Source organism: Chelon labrosus (assembly GCF_963514085.1).
Source record: "Chelon labrosus genome assembly, chromosome: 18".
In the NCBI taxonomy this organism is placed as follows: Eukaryota; Metazoa; Chordata; class Actinopteri; order Mugiliformes; family Mugilidae; genus Chelon; species Chelon labrosus.
Window position 1 is genome coordinate 15,525,279 of NC_140351.1, and position 15,796 is coordinate 15,541,074.

At 42.4% G+C, this 15,796-nt stretch overlaps 1 protein-coding gene across 6 annotated transcripts in view; it reads left to right on the forward strand.

Moving 5' to 3' along the window:
• dnajc13 (DnaJ heat shock protein family (Hsp40) member C13) overlaps positions 1-15,081 on the forward strand; it is a 28,760-nt gene extending 13,679 nt beyond the window's left edge. For 4 of the 6 annotated variants that reach the window (XM_084566049.1, XM_084566051.1, XM_084566053.1 and 1 more), the window contains 44 exons: positions 424-523; positions 636-743; positions 884-1,039; positions 1,148-1,204; positions 1,325-1,446; positions 1,581-1,656; positions 1,836-1,931; positions 2,025-2,165; positions 3,087-3,104; positions 3,986-4,068; positions 4,218-4,371; positions 4,595-4,698; positions 4,790-4,949; positions 5,050-5,112; positions 5,225-5,326; positions 5,502-5,606; positions 5,753-5,955; positions 6,046-6,130; positions 6,247-6,401; positions 6,594-6,639; positions 6,735-6,889; positions 7,001-7,202; positions 7,303-7,418; positions 7,525-7,603; positions 7,702-7,837; positions 7,994-8,178; positions 8,266-8,340; positions 8,435-8,554; positions 8,687-9,082; positions 9,184-9,297; positions 9,420-9,536; positions 9,761-9,938; positions 10,014-10,105; positions 10,193-10,292; positions 10,400-10,474; positions 10,559-10,671; positions 10,795-10,964; positions 11,051-11,093; positions 11,184-11,357; positions 11,456-11,635; positions 11,877-12,017; positions 12,107-12,250; positions 12,350-12,449; positions 13,853-15,081. In XM_084566049.1, the coding sequence (XP_084422175.1) occupies positions 424-523; positions 636-743; positions 884-1,039; positions 1,148-1,204; positions 1,325-1,446; positions 1,581-1,656; positions 1,836-1,931; positions 2,025-2,165; positions 3,087-3,104; positions 3,986-4,068; positions 4,218-4,371; positions 4,595-4,698; positions 4,790-4,949; positions 5,050-5,112; positions 5,225-5,326; positions 5,502-5,606; positions 5,753-5,955; positions 6,046-6,130; positions 6,247-6,401; positions 6,594-6,639; positions 6,735-6,889; positions 7,001-7,202; positions 7,303-7,418; positions 7,525-7,603; positions 7,702-7,837; positions 7,994-8,178; positions 8,266-8,340; positions 8,435-8,554; positions 8,687-9,082; positions 9,184-9,297; positions 9,420-9,536; positions 9,761-9,938; positions 10,014-10,105; positions 10,193-10,292; positions 10,400-10,474; positions 10,559-10,671; positions 10,795-10,964; positions 11,051-11,093; positions 11,184-11,357; positions 11,456-11,635; positions 11,877-12,017; positions 12,107-12,250; positions 12,350-12,449; positions 13,853-13,950 (5,437 nt within the window). In that variant the 3' untranslated portion in view covers positions 13,951-15,081. The remainder of the gene's footprint in view (positions 1-423; positions 524-635; positions 744-883; positions 1,040-1,147; positions 1,205-1,324; positions 1,447-1,580; positions 1,657-1,835; positions 1,932-2,024; positions 2,166-3,086; positions 3,105-3,985; positions 4,069-4,217; positions 4,372-4,594; positions 4,699-4,789; positions 4,950-5,049; positions 5,113-5,224; positions 5,327-5,501; positions 5,607-5,752; positions 5,956-6,045; positions 6,131-6,246; positions 6,402-6,593; positions 6,640-6,734; positions 6,890-7,000; positions 7,203-7,302; positions 7,419-7,524; positions 7,604-7,701; positions 7,838-7,993; positions 8,179-8,265; positions 8,341-8,434; positions 8,555-8,686; positions 9,083-9,183; positions 9,298-9,419; positions 9,537-9,760; positions 9,939-10,013; positions 10,106-10,192; positions 10,293-10,399; positions 10,475-10,558; positions 10,672-10,794; positions 10,965-11,050; positions 11,094-11,183; positions 11,358-11,455; positions 11,636-11,876; positions 12,018-12,106; positions 12,251-12,349; positions 12,450-13,852) is intronic. The other 2 variants (XM_084566050.1, XM_084566052.1) reach the window with 1 other exon arrangement.
• The last annotated feature ends 715 nt before the right edge of the window (positions 15,082-15,796 follow it).

The following is a 15,796-nucleotide window of genomic DNA, read 5'->3' on the forward strand; positions in this document are numbered from 1 at the left end:
CCCCCTTTATCTGCTTTGGTCATCCTGTTCTTTACATTTCCATATACCCTCCACCATATCCAGAAGTCTTTCAGGGTCACTGAGATGTATGAGAGGAACTGTATTTACTGTATATCCTTTGTTCCCTGTGAAGCAAATGAGCCAAATTTGGTTTTCCTGAAAGATTCATTGCCAGTGTTGCTTGGTGTTTGCCTCGCACCACCACAACACACTGATAGCATTAAATAAACTCTTCATAATTTATATTCAGATAGCTGATGAGCAAAATAAACAACAAGCCACTTCTGAAGCAATGAATTCTTTGTGTATCCAACCCCAGACCTCCTTTAACAGCTTTACATTTTGTTGTATTCCTGTTACGATCCTCAGCGCTCTCTGTACAGTTTCAGTCGTGTCTAAATCTTATTTATTTCTGTGTTCTAGGTTCAGGGAAAAGTTGGGAGTAAAGACGGTAAAAGCTTTAAAAAGGAACAACAATAGCGTGACACATGCTGCTATAGACATGCTCTGCGCCCTTATGTGTGTAAGTATCACCTAAATGTACATACACATTTGTTGGAATATATACAACTTCATTTATTGACATCTTTGCTGCAGTTTGCTTGAGATTTTTTTTCTTTCATCTTTCTCTCCAGCCGATGCACGATGATTATGACCTGAGGCAGGAGCAGCTGAACAAGGCCTCGCTGCTGTCCTCCAAGAAGTTCCTGGAAAACCTTCTTGAAAAATTCATCACCAACGTGGTACGCGTCTTTTTATTGTCAGCACGCTGGATGCAGTCTGGGCTCAGGCTCATTCAGAGATGTACTACTCATATGTTCAAAGCAATCAACTTGTGTCGCGTTTCTTAATGTAATTTGTCTTGTCGTTTTGTTTTTTCCAGGACCAGGGAACTGGAGCTTTGGTCATCAGCTCCTTGTTGGACTTCTTAACGTTTGCCCTTTGCGCCCCCTACAGTGAAACAACAGAGGGGCAGCAGTTTGACATGCTGCTAGAGATGGCTGCTTCAAATGGTCGAACCTTATTCAAACTATTCCAGGTCAGGCAGTTGAGAACTAGAGACTACAGCAATATGATTATGATAGCATTATGTCTTGATTTATCCAGCAGATACATGTGTATTGAATCTTGTTGTCCTTTTCTCTAGCATCCCTCCATGGCAATAGTGAAGGGAGCAGGCCTGGTCATGAAAGCCATTATTGAGGTAAGTCTTTCTGTAGGTTAAGTGATCTAAAACGTTCTGAATTACTAATGTTACGAACCTGATTATCTCTTACGGCTACGGATTTAGGATGCTAATTAATTCGACTTTGTTTAAATTTAGGAGGGAGACAAAGAAATAGCCACTAAGATGCAGGAGCTGGCTTTAAGCGAAGGGGCTCTGCCAAGGCATCTGCACACGTCTTTGTTCACCATCAGCGCAGACCAGCGGATGCTCACCAACAGGTCCAGCCTCAATAAATACGCACACTAAACACAGAATTGTGTAGTAATTTTATTCTTCGGAAATCAGAAACGTTTATTTCATGTAACAATGGAACAAGCTTCAGTTGCGACAGTTAATCAACTTGTTTTATCAGGCAACTGAGTCGACACCTGGTGGGACTGTGGACAGCAGAGAATCCTGTTGCCCTGAACCTCCTGAAGAGGATATTGGTAAGCCTCCAAATCACAGCCCAGGCATTTAAACATATATTTGATGCCTGTCCAGTGTTAATGCCAAAAGCTATTAGTATAATGATGATTCAGGAACTGGGTGATGTAAGCCCCTGCTGTTTTCTGAAAGCTGAGGTAGCTCGTTTAAGTCTGTTCCCTTTGCCTTGTTCCTCTTGTAGCCAACAGGCTTGTTGGCGTACCTTGACAGTCCTGATCCTGTTCCAGAGAAAGATGTGGACAGAATGCACATCCGGGACAACTTGAAAATTGCCTCGGTATCTGAACAAATCACATTTGTACATTTTGCAGACCAAAATGAAATTAAAAGTAGTTACATTTATGTTTTTTTTTTTTTTTAAATCACACAGGATCAGCTAAATCGAAACAAGGTGCCTGAGTGGCAGCGATTAGCAGGCAAAGCAGCCAAAGAGGTAGAGAAGTTTGCCAAGGAGAAAGCTGATGTAGTGCTGATGCACTGGAGAGACAAGATGGGCATAGCCCAGAAGGAGGTGAGGATTTCTTTTCCTTTTAAGAGCCTAATTTACCTATTATATATAAAACAGTGTACTGCCGTTGCTGCTGCTGACTTTGTCTGCCCAGCCTGCACAAGCTGTTGCTCCTCCTGCTGATGCTAAACAGTACTGCAGACTCCCGAGGCTAACTGAATGACGCTTTTTTCAGCTGCTGCTTTTATTTTGCATGGGAAGCAGCGTCAGCTCTGGTGCTGCCTGGCACTGCTCTGCTGACAGTATGTGTGTAAAGACACAATCACGTTTGATTCTTCTTTGATACGTGCCTCGCTGTTTGCGTAACTTTGTGTGTGTATTTTTTTTAATGAATGTTTCCTGTTTAGGTATGGCAGTGGTTTACTATTATAGGCGTGTTCAGACTGCTTAAAAGTCCAGAGTTACCTCTTTTTCTTAAGGAAAACCTCAGTTTGGATGAATTGAGATTCAGGCTATACATGTGTGGGTTGTTCTTGTTAAAAAAAAAAAGTGTGGGTGTGTAGAGGTTGTTGGTGTCTCTGGATCACTACTGCCTGCTCTTTAATGTTTCTGAAACTTAAGACTAATAAACCTATAACTGACACTTTTTCTGTTCTCGCTACACTTTCACTTTTTTAATGATTCAGAACTGAACAAAACATTTTGATTGGCTTGCATCTTTGAATCTTCCCAAATCAAATCACATCTTTTTCATGTTTTCATCACGTGCTCTGTATCTGAATGATTAATTAATCGTAGTATGCCACAGCAATCCAAATAGATTTAATGATAGTTTTAGTCTCTTTGTGTATTTGTAGTTAAGTGACCTGTGACCCTTTTGCTGAAATTCATCTCTGTTTGGTCTGAGGAACAATAACCTCTCTGTCTGTCTCTACCCCACCCTCCCCTTGTCTTGTCTGGTTTCTGTGCTGTCAAACAATGCAGCAGGACAGAAATAACCTGGTAAGTAGGACTGACCAACGGGATCCATACTCTGTTTTTTCCATATTCTTTCTCTTCACCGAACCATTTCCTGTCTTCATGTGTCTTGGGGGTGTTGTTTTTTATCAAGCCAGGGAGTAACACTTGAACATCCACAGGGGATTTCTGTGGGCCTTAAAACACATGGAAAAAATGTCTCTTCGTGTCCTGCTTACAACAGCGGAGGAACACAGTCTGAACTGGATGTTGGTAGCTTTGTAGTGTTTTTCGTCACCAATAAATAATGACCACAATTATGGTATAAATACCATAAACAGAAAGTCCTTTGTGAAGCAGCCTGTATCAACCTCTTCATGTTGCTAACCTCAATTTTTGATGATGCAGGAAATCCACAGAATTGCTTTGTAGCACCAAAATGAAAACGGTTTTATTTTGTGTAATGCAACATTATGCAACAGAGTAGTCCTGGAGTAGCATTGTCCTCATAGCTGAAAGAATCAATAGAATAGCTAAAATAGCTGCAAAACATAAACGAAGCGTAACCTTTCCAATAAACCCATGTCTAACAGAAGTACAAAACACACCTAATTCTGGGATCCTGTCTTGGTTTTTGTATGTGTTTTTTTGAATGTTGGTATCATATTTTTGAGTGTTTGTCTCATTGTTCTAATATTTAACTCTCTCCATTCATCCTTAAAAAAGTTTTTTGTCACCTTGTTATCCACCGATTCATTGAGCCATTCATTTCATTTCCAGTGTCCTTCTCTGTCTGAAACGTCCCTCATGTCAACGTTTTCAACTTTCTTCATGCCATTGTCAAAGGACAGATGTCGAATGCTGTGAATAATGACCGACTCAAAGTGGTTCCTCAAGTTTGTCTTTTTTCCCCCATCTGGTTTCAGAATCCAAACCAAAAGCCTGTCATCCTGAGAAAGAGAAGACAAAGAATAAAGATTGAAGCAAACTGGGAGCTTTTCTACTACAGGTAGAAATCTAACATGCCTGATATGAAACTTGTATCCTAAGAGTCAGTGATTATACCAGAATTTTTCCAGTAGAAGATTGGTCTTCTTCCATGCTTCCTCATATTATGCGTTCATAACTATTTTAAATTCAAATTTCCTTCCTTTTAAGATTCCAGCTGGACCATGCAAGATCCAACCTCATCTGGAACCTGAAAACAAGGGAGGAGCTACGGGACGCTCTGGAGGGGGAGATGCGTGCCTTTGGTGTGGACCGTGAGCTGGGCAGTGCCACCGTCATCTCCTGGAACCACCAGGAGTTTGAGGTTTGCGCTCAGTAATAGTACGCCGCACTCATGAATCATGAATGCCTCGCTCATCGTTTCGACGAAAAATCTTCAATCAGCCATCAACGATAACTAAATCTACGGTCAAATGGCATCTAAAGCCACAGTATTGTGATGCTGCTGTTAAAACCGCATAGCTGTACAGGATGAATGCACACAGATAAGTGTTCTGTGTTTTAGCTCTGTGTTATGTCTCTTGCAGGTGAAATATGAGTGCCTTTCAGATGAGATAAAGATTGGTGATTATTACTTGCGGCTGTTGTTGGAGGAGGATGAAAATGAGGAATCGAGTGCCATCAAGAGATCGTAAGATTACAGTTTAACCACCAGAGTAATTACATTAATACAAAATACATAAAAGATGACTCACGATTCTCCTCCTTCTCTGTTCTTTTAGATACGAGTTCTTCAATGAACTCTACCATCGCTTTTTGCTTACACCCAAAGTTACGATGAAGTGCCTGTGCCTGCAGGCGCTCGCGATAGTCTACGGAAAGTGCTACGAAGAGATTGGACCCTTCACAGACACAAAATACATTGTGGGCATGCTGGACCGGGTAAGCGAACGCAGTTTGTCAGTGCAAGTCTTAACATAGCTGCGGCAATGTTACTGTTACTGTGTTTAATTAATCCTGAAACACACTTCTGTGGTTACAGTGTACAGACAAGCTGGAGAGAGATAGACTCATCCTCTTCCTCAACAAGCTCATTCTCAACAGGGTAAGCTATATATAAAAATAAATAAAAAAAAAAAAAAGCAATGGTGCCCTTAAGCATATCAGCTTTAACTCAGTTTGTTTTCTTGTGTTAAAAATCTTTTTTTCCTCTGCAGAAAAATGTGAAGGAGGTGATGGATTCAAACGGAGTTCGAATCCTTGTGGATCTTCTTACCTTGGCCCATCTGCATACCAGCAGAGCCACTGTGCCTCTACAGGTAGAAACATGGCTACAGCTTTTTAGTATGAGACAATGATTCTCTATAGATTAGATTTTTTAACAGACTAGATGTTGTAGTTCTCTATGAGCCTCAGGTGAGATTTAACCAATCTAAATACCTTTTAACAGATGTGTCTTCATGGTCCAACAGAAGTCTGTTTTTATTTCCACAGAGCAACGTGCTGGAGGCTGCACCAGACATGAAGAGGGAGAGCGAGAAGGAATGGTACTTTGGTAATGCAGACAAGGAAAGAAGAGGACCTTTCAGTTTTGAGGAGGTATGTTGTCATCTTAAAATGTCCAGTATTGAAAATGCAATTTCTCCTCTAGGTAACAAAGCACAGGTGAATCCAGTCGTACGGATAACAGCTGCTAATCTTTTACCTCCTTATCTTTTATAATTTTTTCGTTTTATCTCTTCCAGATGCAGGAATTTTGGAACACAGGCGTCCTGACAGCGAAGACGCGCTGCTGGGCTCAGGGGATGGACGGTTGGCGCCCCCTGCAGGCCATTCCTCAACTGAAGTGGTGCCTCCTGGCCACAGGACAGGCAGTGATGAATGAGTCCGACCTGGCTACACTAATCCTTAACATGCTCATCACCATGTGCTCCTACTACCCCAGCAGGTAAGAGTCACTCTCAGTGTTTCAGTGGTTGTTTGTTTTTTTAACTTTTGTCATAACTATCATAAAACTCTTTATTTACTTTGTACTCAGGGATCAAGATAATGCCATTATCCGTCCTTTACCTAAGATCAAGAGGATGATCACTGACAATGCCTGTCTCCCTCACATTGTCCAGGTAATTGTACAGTTTGTCTCTGATATTTGCTCTCAATGCTGTGCGATACGCAGTCATACTCATACAATTAAATGACATATTGATGGACTCCTATTTTTTTTCCTTGTCCTCTCCAGTTGCTGTTAACCTTTGACCCCATTCTGGTGGAGAAGGTTGCCAATGTTTTATACCTGGTGATGCAAGACAACCCCAACCTGCAACGCCTCTATTTGACCGGAGTCTTCTTCTTCATCATGATGTACACAGGCTCCAATGTGCTTCCTGTAGCAAGGTGAAAACACATCACCACAGCTGACATAGACATAGTAACATCATAACGTGCCAAAATATCTCCACATAGTTTTAAAGGATTTTAGTTTAGATATTTCAGTGAGTCTTTTAACATCATTGTATTTCCATCGTTGCATAAATGCAGTTATTTCACTGACACTGAAACATTTTATTCATTTTTCTTTTTCTTTAGGTTCCTGAAGTACACTCACCTGAAACAAGCCTTCAAATCAGAAGAGGTGAACAATTATTTGTAATATGCATTTTTATCGTTTACATTACAACGTATTGTATCCTGTGAAAATGACATTGGCCTGCCACGCTTTCTCCACAGTCTAAGGGTCAGGACATAGTGCAGCGCAGCGTGTTGGGACCAGTGTTACCCGAAGCCATGGTGTGTTATCTGGAGAACTACGAGGCTGAGCGCTTTTCTGAGATTTTCCTTGGGGAATTTGACACACCTGAGGCCATTTGGAGCAGTGAGATGAGGTTAGAAGTGGCCACTATGATACATAAATAGTCTATTTGTAAAGATTGTGTTGAGATGTTTAGAAGTGCAGAGATGAAACCCACTTTTCTTTCTAAACCTTCTTATTTCAGGCGGATGATGATCGAGAAGATAGCAGCCCATGTAGCTGACTTCAGCCCCAGGCTGCAGAGCAACACACGGGCCCTCTACCAGTACTGCCCCATCCCTGTGATCAGCTTCCCTCAGCTGGACAATGAGCTCTTCTGCAACATCTACTACCTCAGACATCTGTGTGACACTATCCGCTTCCCCAACTGGCCCATTCGAGATGCTGTACGTTGAGTTTTCCTTTAAGTATTCATCAAAGCTTTTTGTTACTTTTGCTTGTTTATTCTTTCGGTATCATGACCCCTTGCTCCCTTTATCCCTGCAGGTGAAACTGCTAAAAGACACTCTTGAAGCCTGGAAGAGGGAGGTGGAGAAAAAGCCTCCCTCGATGTCTGTGGATGACGCCTACGAAGTTCTCAACCTCCCCAAAGGACAGGGACAGTGAGTTGAAGAAATGTTCTGCTTTTCAGTGAATTTGAGGGGATCATGTATTTATAATGTATTGGAGCTTAAATTAGTTACTGTAAATGCTAATTTTTGTCTTTAGGCACGACGAGAGTAAAATCAGGAAGGCCTACTTCAGACTGGCCCAGAAGTACCATCCTGACAAAAACCCAGAGGGCAGAGTGAGTACAGTATTATCGCCATTATTGTGATGAAGTGTATGTTTAGGCTTAGAAGAACCGTGGATTGAGTTTCAACTTCAACAATTTATGTCTTCCAGGATATGTTTGAGAAAGTTAACAAAGCTTACGAGTTCCTCTGCACCAAATCTGCACGAATCCTGGATGGGCCTGACCCAGAAAACATCATCCTCATCCTCAAAACCCAGAGCATCCTGTTCAACAGACACAAACAAGGTGAGTGTGATGGTAAACTCTTTTTTTCTTAGAATGTGCTAGCTTTTCTACTTATATGCAGCGTGACGCCATGTGAAACCACTCGAGGTAAATGTTTTTAAAAGTAATTTTGGAGACATTCAGCTAAAGCCACTGGTGTTTCCACCACTTCCACAGAGCTGGAGCCTTACAAATACGCCGGTTACCCCATGCTCATCAAAACAATCACGATGGAGACGGAGGATGATCAGCTGTTCTCCAAGACCTCCCCTCTCCTCCCTGCTGCTGCTGAACTGGCCTTCCACACTGTAAACTGCTCGGCTCTTAATGCAGAAGAGTTGCGCCGCGAGAGTGGCATTGAGGTTTGAACATTTTACAAAGTTCTGAATTGTCACCCAGCTCAGATTAAACATTACAACAGGTGAAATGTTATTCCTTTATTTATTCAGGTATTGCTGGAGGCGCTTTCTCGGTGTGTTGCTGTATTAACTGCATCTAGCAAGCCTGATGACATGGCTGTACAGGTAAAATCACCATAAAACACTCCTTTACCTGTAGTCACATCTCTCTCTAGAGAGGAGCTCTTTAACATGTTTTCAACATTTAATAATGCTGCAGGTGTGCGGGCACATCTGTAAGTGCTACAGTGTAGCAGCGCAGTTTGAAGAATGCAGGGAAAAGATCATCGAAATGCCCAACATCATCCGGGACCTCTGTCACATCCTGTACTATGGGAAGGTAAGGATCTTCCATCGTGAACTGAAGTGTCGAGGCGTGTCACAAGCTACTATATGTAACACAATTATACTTTGACAAAAACGGTATAAAAAAGTTTAAGTTATTCCTTTTCACCCTCTTGCGTCCTCACAGGGTCTCCCAAAGACTGCAGCCCTGGCAGTTCAGTGTGTCAGCTCCTTCGCAGTGGATTTCTTCCTGCAGACCCATCTTTACCACGCTGGTGTGCTTTGGCACCTGCTGGTCCGCCTCTTCAACTACGACTACACTCTGGAGGAGAGCGGGGTGCAGGCTAACCAGGACACAAACCAGCAGGAGGTGGCTAACAGCTTGGCCAGGCTCAGCCTGGTAGCCCTCAGTCGCCTGGGAGGTTACGCGCAAACACTGCACGCACCAGATGGCAACAACCCTGTTCCAGAGACCAATGGCGTAGAAGGCACACCTCCAGAAAACCCGACTATACGCAAGAGCTTAGCTGCCATGCTCACACCCTACATCTCAAGGAAGCTGGGAACAGGATCTCCTCCTGAGGTCAGTTGAACTGGTGGGAAAGGAGGGTTGTGTCAGTATGTCACATAGCATCAGGAAGCACAACATCCCATTGAATTCTGTATTCCCCCTTGTGCATTTAGGTCTTGAAGCTGCTGAATAGTAACTCAGAGAATCCCTACTTGATCTGGAACAATGGAACTAGAGCAGAGCTGCTGGAGTTTCTAGAGAGTCAACAGGAAGGAAACATCAAGAGGGTGAGAATGAGTCACTGTCACACTGTGATCACAGCTCGTTCACACCATTGATCCTTTAAGATGTCAAGCCAACTAACTGTAGCTGCATTTATTTTTGTAACTTATCTGTGGTTTCTTCACAGGGAGAAAATGACAAAAGCTTTGGTGCAGAGTTTTTGTTCAGCGATCACAGCAAAGAGCTCATAGTTGGGGAGATCTTTGTCCGAGTCTACAATGAGCAACCATCTTTTCCACTGGAAGTGAGTGAAAGAACAAAGCAGTAACCCTTTCACTCTATCTTAGTTGTACTTTAGTTGGCCTTTCTCCTCAAACTACCAGAAAGTAGACAGATCTGTGAAGAATGTTGGCAGGAAAAAGGTTTGACAGATAAATTGAAACTCCTTTTAATTTATACAATATACATTTTAATAACTCTTTCCAGAGTTATTAACATGTTCTGATGTGTGTTACTGCCCCTGTTCAGTATCCCAAAGCATTTGCTGCCAGTCTGCTGGACTATGTCGGCTCCCAAGCTCAGTACCTCCACACTCTGCTGGCCATGAGTCAGAGTAATAAGGTGGAGTCCCAGCAGCACGCGGAGAGGCTTCGCTTCGCTGAGATGGCTTTAGAGGCTCTGCGCAATGTCATCAAGAACAACCCTGGTGAGATACGACGCGTATGAAGGCAACTTTCTGTCTTGATTTTAGAGCTCCTTTTCTAAGCGGGTCTCTCTGCAGGTTCGGAGTCGGAGTGCATCGGCCACTTCAAGCTGCTCTTCTCTTTGCTGCGTGTTCATGGAGCTGGCCGAGTGCAGCAGCTCGTTTTGGAGGTAGAGATCAACCGCTCTCTGTCCTGATGTCTTATTCGTGTTGATTCCAGTCTCCTTGCATTGTGATCATATTGGTTTCCTCTGCAGGTTGTCAATACAGTGACATCTAACCAAGAATGTGTGAGCAACATTGCAGAGTCCCTGGTGTTGTCCAACCTTCTGTTGCTGCTGCACTCACTTCCCTCCAGTAAGAGGAAAAACTGCCTCTCATACTGTTTTTATTTCTTCTTTGCTATTTCTTTGTTCCAGTGCTGTATCTTTAGACTGAAATATATTTTTTTGTGCTTCCTTTAGGCAGGCAAATAGTGCTGGAAACTCTCTATGCACTGACTTCAAACACAAAGATAGTGAAAGAGGCGATGGCCAAAGGTTTGTGCAGTTTAACCTTTTTGTGTCCATGTTCATATGAACTTTGAGTGTACAGATGCTCACGTTAATCCATCTGTCCCACAGGTGCACTCATCTATTTGCTGGACCTATTCTGTAATTGCACACACCCCCAGGTCCGCACGCAGACCGCGGAGCTCTTCTCCAAGATGACCTCAGACAAGCTGGTTGGGCCAAAGGTCTGTCTGGAACGATATTAATGAAACCATTTGAAGAATAAATATTTCTCTCCTAGTTGCATTATCATAAATCATCATATATCCTCAACTCTTTTACGATTTCACCTCTTTGCTCCGTGCCAGGTGCGTCTGACACTGATACGGTTCCTTCCGGGTGTATTCATGGACGCAATGCGAGACAACGCTGAGGCAGCAGTTCACATATTTGAAGGAACGCACGAGAACCCTGAGCTCATCTGGAATGACAACTCACGGGAGAAAGTGTCCACCACTGTCCGGGAGATGATGCTTGAGTATGTGACTAAAGCTCTGGTGTAATAATAACTGTCTGATAGGATGGTTAATATCACGTACTTAAACACGTTTAAATCTTTCCCAGGCACTTTAAACAGCAGAAGGATAATCCTGACGTGAACTGGAAAGTAAGTATGAGAATGTATTGTTGATTTTGTACAACAGTGTTGAATATTGCTCTGTGGGAATATTAACTTTTGTTGTGTGTATGTGCTCAGTTGCCAGACGACTTCACGGTGGCTTACGGAGCAGGACAGGGCGAGCTTGAAGTCGGTGGAGTCTTCTTGCGCATCTTCATTGCTCAGCCTGGCTGGGTGCTACGCAAGCCCCGAGAGTTCCTGGTGTCTCTTTTGGAAACCCTGACCGAGCTGCTGGAGAAGAACAACCCCAATGTGAGCTGCCTTACTGAGAAACAAAAACACAAAGACACGCTGAATGTGCCACAACACTGAAATATTGGATTCTTTTCCTTATTATCTCTTTCCCGCAGGGTGAGGCCCTGGAGACGGTCACTACAGCAGCAGTCTGTCTGTTCAGCACCCAGACCCAGCTGGCCGACCAGGTTCCCCCTCTGGGTCACCTCCCTCGCATCCTGGCGGCACTCAACCACAAGAATAATGCTGTGCCCAAGAGCTCGATTCGCCTCATCCATGTGCTGTCGGACAATGAGGTTAGGAACTAATATGTATAATTTACTCATTCACTGTGTAAACTCTTTATTGTTATCCCTGGGATAATCTCAGCACTGGATCACAGAGAGCCGAGGACTGATTTAACCTAGTTTAACATTTTTATTAAAGATTAACACTTAAAGACAAAGCTCTGTGTTAACACTGTTCAGAGCACTGAGATTCTTTGCATTTGTTTGCCACTCGATAGAGAGTAATAACTAAAGCTGTTGTTTTGTATAGCTTTGTGTACGTTCCATGTCTGCTCTGGAGACTATCGGCCCCCTAATGGCCGGGATGAAAGCTCGGGCGGACATGGCCGGATTGGCTTGTGAAGCTCTCAACCGCATGTTCCAGAAGGAGCAGACGGAACTAGTCGCCCAGGTAAAACTAACACCGTTGTCGTTTTTCATTTTCTCTCGCCAAGTTTGATGTGGCCTTCATAAAGCTTTTTATTTCTAATTACCACGCAGGCTCTGCGAGTGGAGCTTGTTCCGTACCTCCTGAAGTTACTGGAAGGCATCGGCCTGGAGACGTTAGAAAACCCCTCAGCTACTAAGGCCCAAATAGTAAAAGCTCTTAAGTCCATGACTCGCAGTCTTCAGTATGGAGAGCAGGTGAGATTATTAACTCGATAATTAAAGCTGTTGTTTATTTTGCTGATGAAATAATGAATCAGACTAAATTGAAACCATTTGTCAATCACTGCATTTCAGGTGAATGAAATCCTTGCGAGGTCCTCGGTGTGGAGTGCCTTCAAAGACCAGAAACATGATCTTTTTATCTCAGAGTCTCAGACTGCAGGCTACCTGACAGGTAAAGTATTTACATATATCCAAACTCCTATTTAAAAGCTGAATATATTCCGTTTTCAGCGCCTTTCTCTTGAACCCTTGCTGAATTTTAATGCTTTGCTCTACCCTAAAAAACACCTTATGGCTGACTCCTAACTTGTGCTTAAGCCCAGCCACCCTTTTTTTCTGTCCGCGTCCTTTAACTTCCTGGCTCTGCCCTATTCCCTTCCTCTTTGTCCTCCACATTGCCTCCTCAGGGGTATCCACTCCTTCTCTCCTGGCCGCCAGCAGCCCACTGCGAGGTGGGCTCTAGACTCCCGAGCTCGGCCCTCACAGCACTCCTCTCTCTTGCTCTGATGCAGGTAGACTTTGACCTGGCTCCTTCCCTCTTAACCTTCATCTTTGTTCCATTTTCCATTCCCATCTCCCATCTCCTCACGATGCTGAAAATAACGTCCTACCATTTCACACCCATTCACCAAAGCTTTATGACATTGTAGTCTTGGAAACTGAACAAGCAATCAACCATGAATGAACTGAGTCTCTAGGTTATCAAACAAGTAAATTAGGGGATTAATTGATTCGTAATAGTGTGACATACACATATTTGCAGAATAATATACAGTACTATAAATACCTGTGAATACATTAAAAGGAGTTCTTCTACAAAGTTCAATCTCAAACCTAGAGCAAATGAGAGCGGTCAGAGTTAACGTGATAATAATAAGTTAACACCACCATTTTTTTGTTTTGTTCTTTTTGTTTTGGAACGCATGTTTAAAGCATGCACATTCTGTGATTTGACCCTCTGCCTGACCCGTAGATTAGGAAATCCCAAAGTGCTGCAGCAGTAACTCGATGGATGGATTAACAACTAAGTATTAACAGCTTCTTGAGCAGAAATGTATAAAGAAAAAGTTTTTTTTTTGAACAACTGGTTCAGCTTCAAAGCACAAAAAATACCAAAGTTATTTACCGTAACTGTCAACGTGAACTGAGTTACCACTGATGTACATCACCACTTGCTGCTGATGGAGAAAGTCCTCCCCACTCACCAAAGGCAGAGACGCATCATATTTTTTGAGCTTGCACTACCTTTCTAGGTTATTCTGGACACTATTTGCTATTAATTTGTTTTGTTGTAATAACAATATGTGCATAATGCAAGCTTATATGTCCTTGTCCATGTTTATAAGAATATTAAGATCTGTATAAGGTACATTTGGATCAGATCAAATTTAAAACAAAAAATGTAAAACATCTAAAATCTAAAATCAGAATGTAGGACAGCAGTGTTGCAGTGAGTCACCTCTCCATACATACTGTAGTTTAGTACGTCTTTGTAGCTCATCATTAGCCCTTCAGCTATACTCATACGTCACGCCTGGCCTGCATCTTACCTGCCTTTCCTCTCATCACCTGTAGGTCCAGGAGTAGCAGGTTATCTTACAGCAGGAACTGGCACCACGGTAATGTCCAGCGTCCCTCCCCCGGTGGACAACGACAATGGAGACCAAGGCTGAAGGACACACACACACACACACAAACAGTCACGCTCAGGCACTCAGACTGCCTTGCAGCTTCACGGCCGCCGCGCAGAGAAAGACTGTACTGTTCGGCTCCCCCACGAGGGGATGGAAAGAAAAATAAATAAAAAAAAATAAAAAATAAATAAGGCCGGGGGAGAGCTGGCCATCATTGACCGTCACCAAAATCTCTGCAACAGTGTCACTCTCCTTTCCCTCTTTTACAAATGACGCTCAAGTCTTCACAAACGCTTCGTTTTAACTGATGACCACATTTGTTTTGTTTCTGTGATGCTTTCTTGTTTCTTCCAATGATGACAGATAAAGTTTACTTTTTGTATGAATATATTTTTTACTCTAGATTTTTTTTTTTTTTTCATGACACAGATATGGGAAGACTGAGGCTTGTTATTGGTAAATTGTCTCTTCTCCAATATTCCTATTTGTCATATCCAGATTGGCTTTACTAACTCACTGAGGGTATTTGGCCTTGGTTGTGACACATCTGTGCGCAGGACCTATCCAGCTCTTACATAAACATGTCATTTAACTAGTCTATTTAATGTGGAAAAGGAAACTATTAACATGGTAACTGAATCCTCTGCCCTGTTTCTCCACAAGAAAATGTCACTTCAACCCTCAGACTGTTGGTGACCACTTGTCTCTCTTGGTAAGGTCTAATGATCTGCTCTACTAATGTTCTGCCTTTCTCTTCCGGTTTCCTCACACTTCACTCTGCTCTCTCCTCGAAGGCTACCCTGTTCTGCCTCACATTTTTAAAGTAATTCTCCCCCCAGAATGCAAAAAGCACTAGAATATTTATAAGTGAATAATAACCACAGGAAATGAGCTTCTGCTGACATGACGAATGACGTTGACCCTGATTATGAATCTATGTGAAAGACTAGTGCAATTTGTGAAATGTTCAATGTAATATTACGTATATAAACTTTCTATATTGAATGTACATTAAAAAAAATAAATCAGTCACACTTGTACATAAAATTTTAAGAATAAAAGGGAACCCACAGTGTTGTTCTTTGGTATTTACATTTGTGTTTGTCTAACTTGAAAGAGCCGCGTCTATGGCTTGCACATGCTGAGAAGTAGGTATCCATTTTGTGTTTGTCAAAACTGAAAATTAATACATTTATTTGTTGTGTTGGTATTAACCAAAGTGTCATCTTATAATTATAGTGTATCTTAATGGCGACTCACTCTCATGTAGAGCTGAGGACAAAATCATGGTTTTTCCTGAGGGTTACTATATTTCTTTTTAGAAGATCTATCACTTTTAAAATACCAACAAAAATAAATCCTTAAATTAAGCATCTGCTCGCCTTAATATATAACCATTCTTGTACATATATTAATCTACATGATTCCCAGCAGGATGCAGCCTGAGACAGACAGACACACAAAAACGGTTTATGAACAACTCAAAAAAACATGAAAAAGGTCTTGACCTGACCTCCAGATTCCCAAGATCAACCTAAAGCCCCCCCACTAACAACATTCTGTTGCCAGACACCACAGGACACCCTCAGAAAGCCCGTGTCCATTCTCTGATGGTTCAGAACTGTTTTGGAGGCACAAGGGAGACCTACACAATAGTAGGATATTTAGGTCATAATGTTGTGCCTGATTGATGCATTCGTTAATACACAGGATTAAATGTTACAATCCCTTGTGCCAAGATCCCAGGCAAAACACATTTAGAGGCCCTGTCCAACTGAGAAACCCTAACAAACCTACAGTCATGAGATATGACGATTAACTACACAATTTTAGGAAGGTGGTCACATGTTATGCCTGATCGAAGAAAATTAATTAAATTATGTAG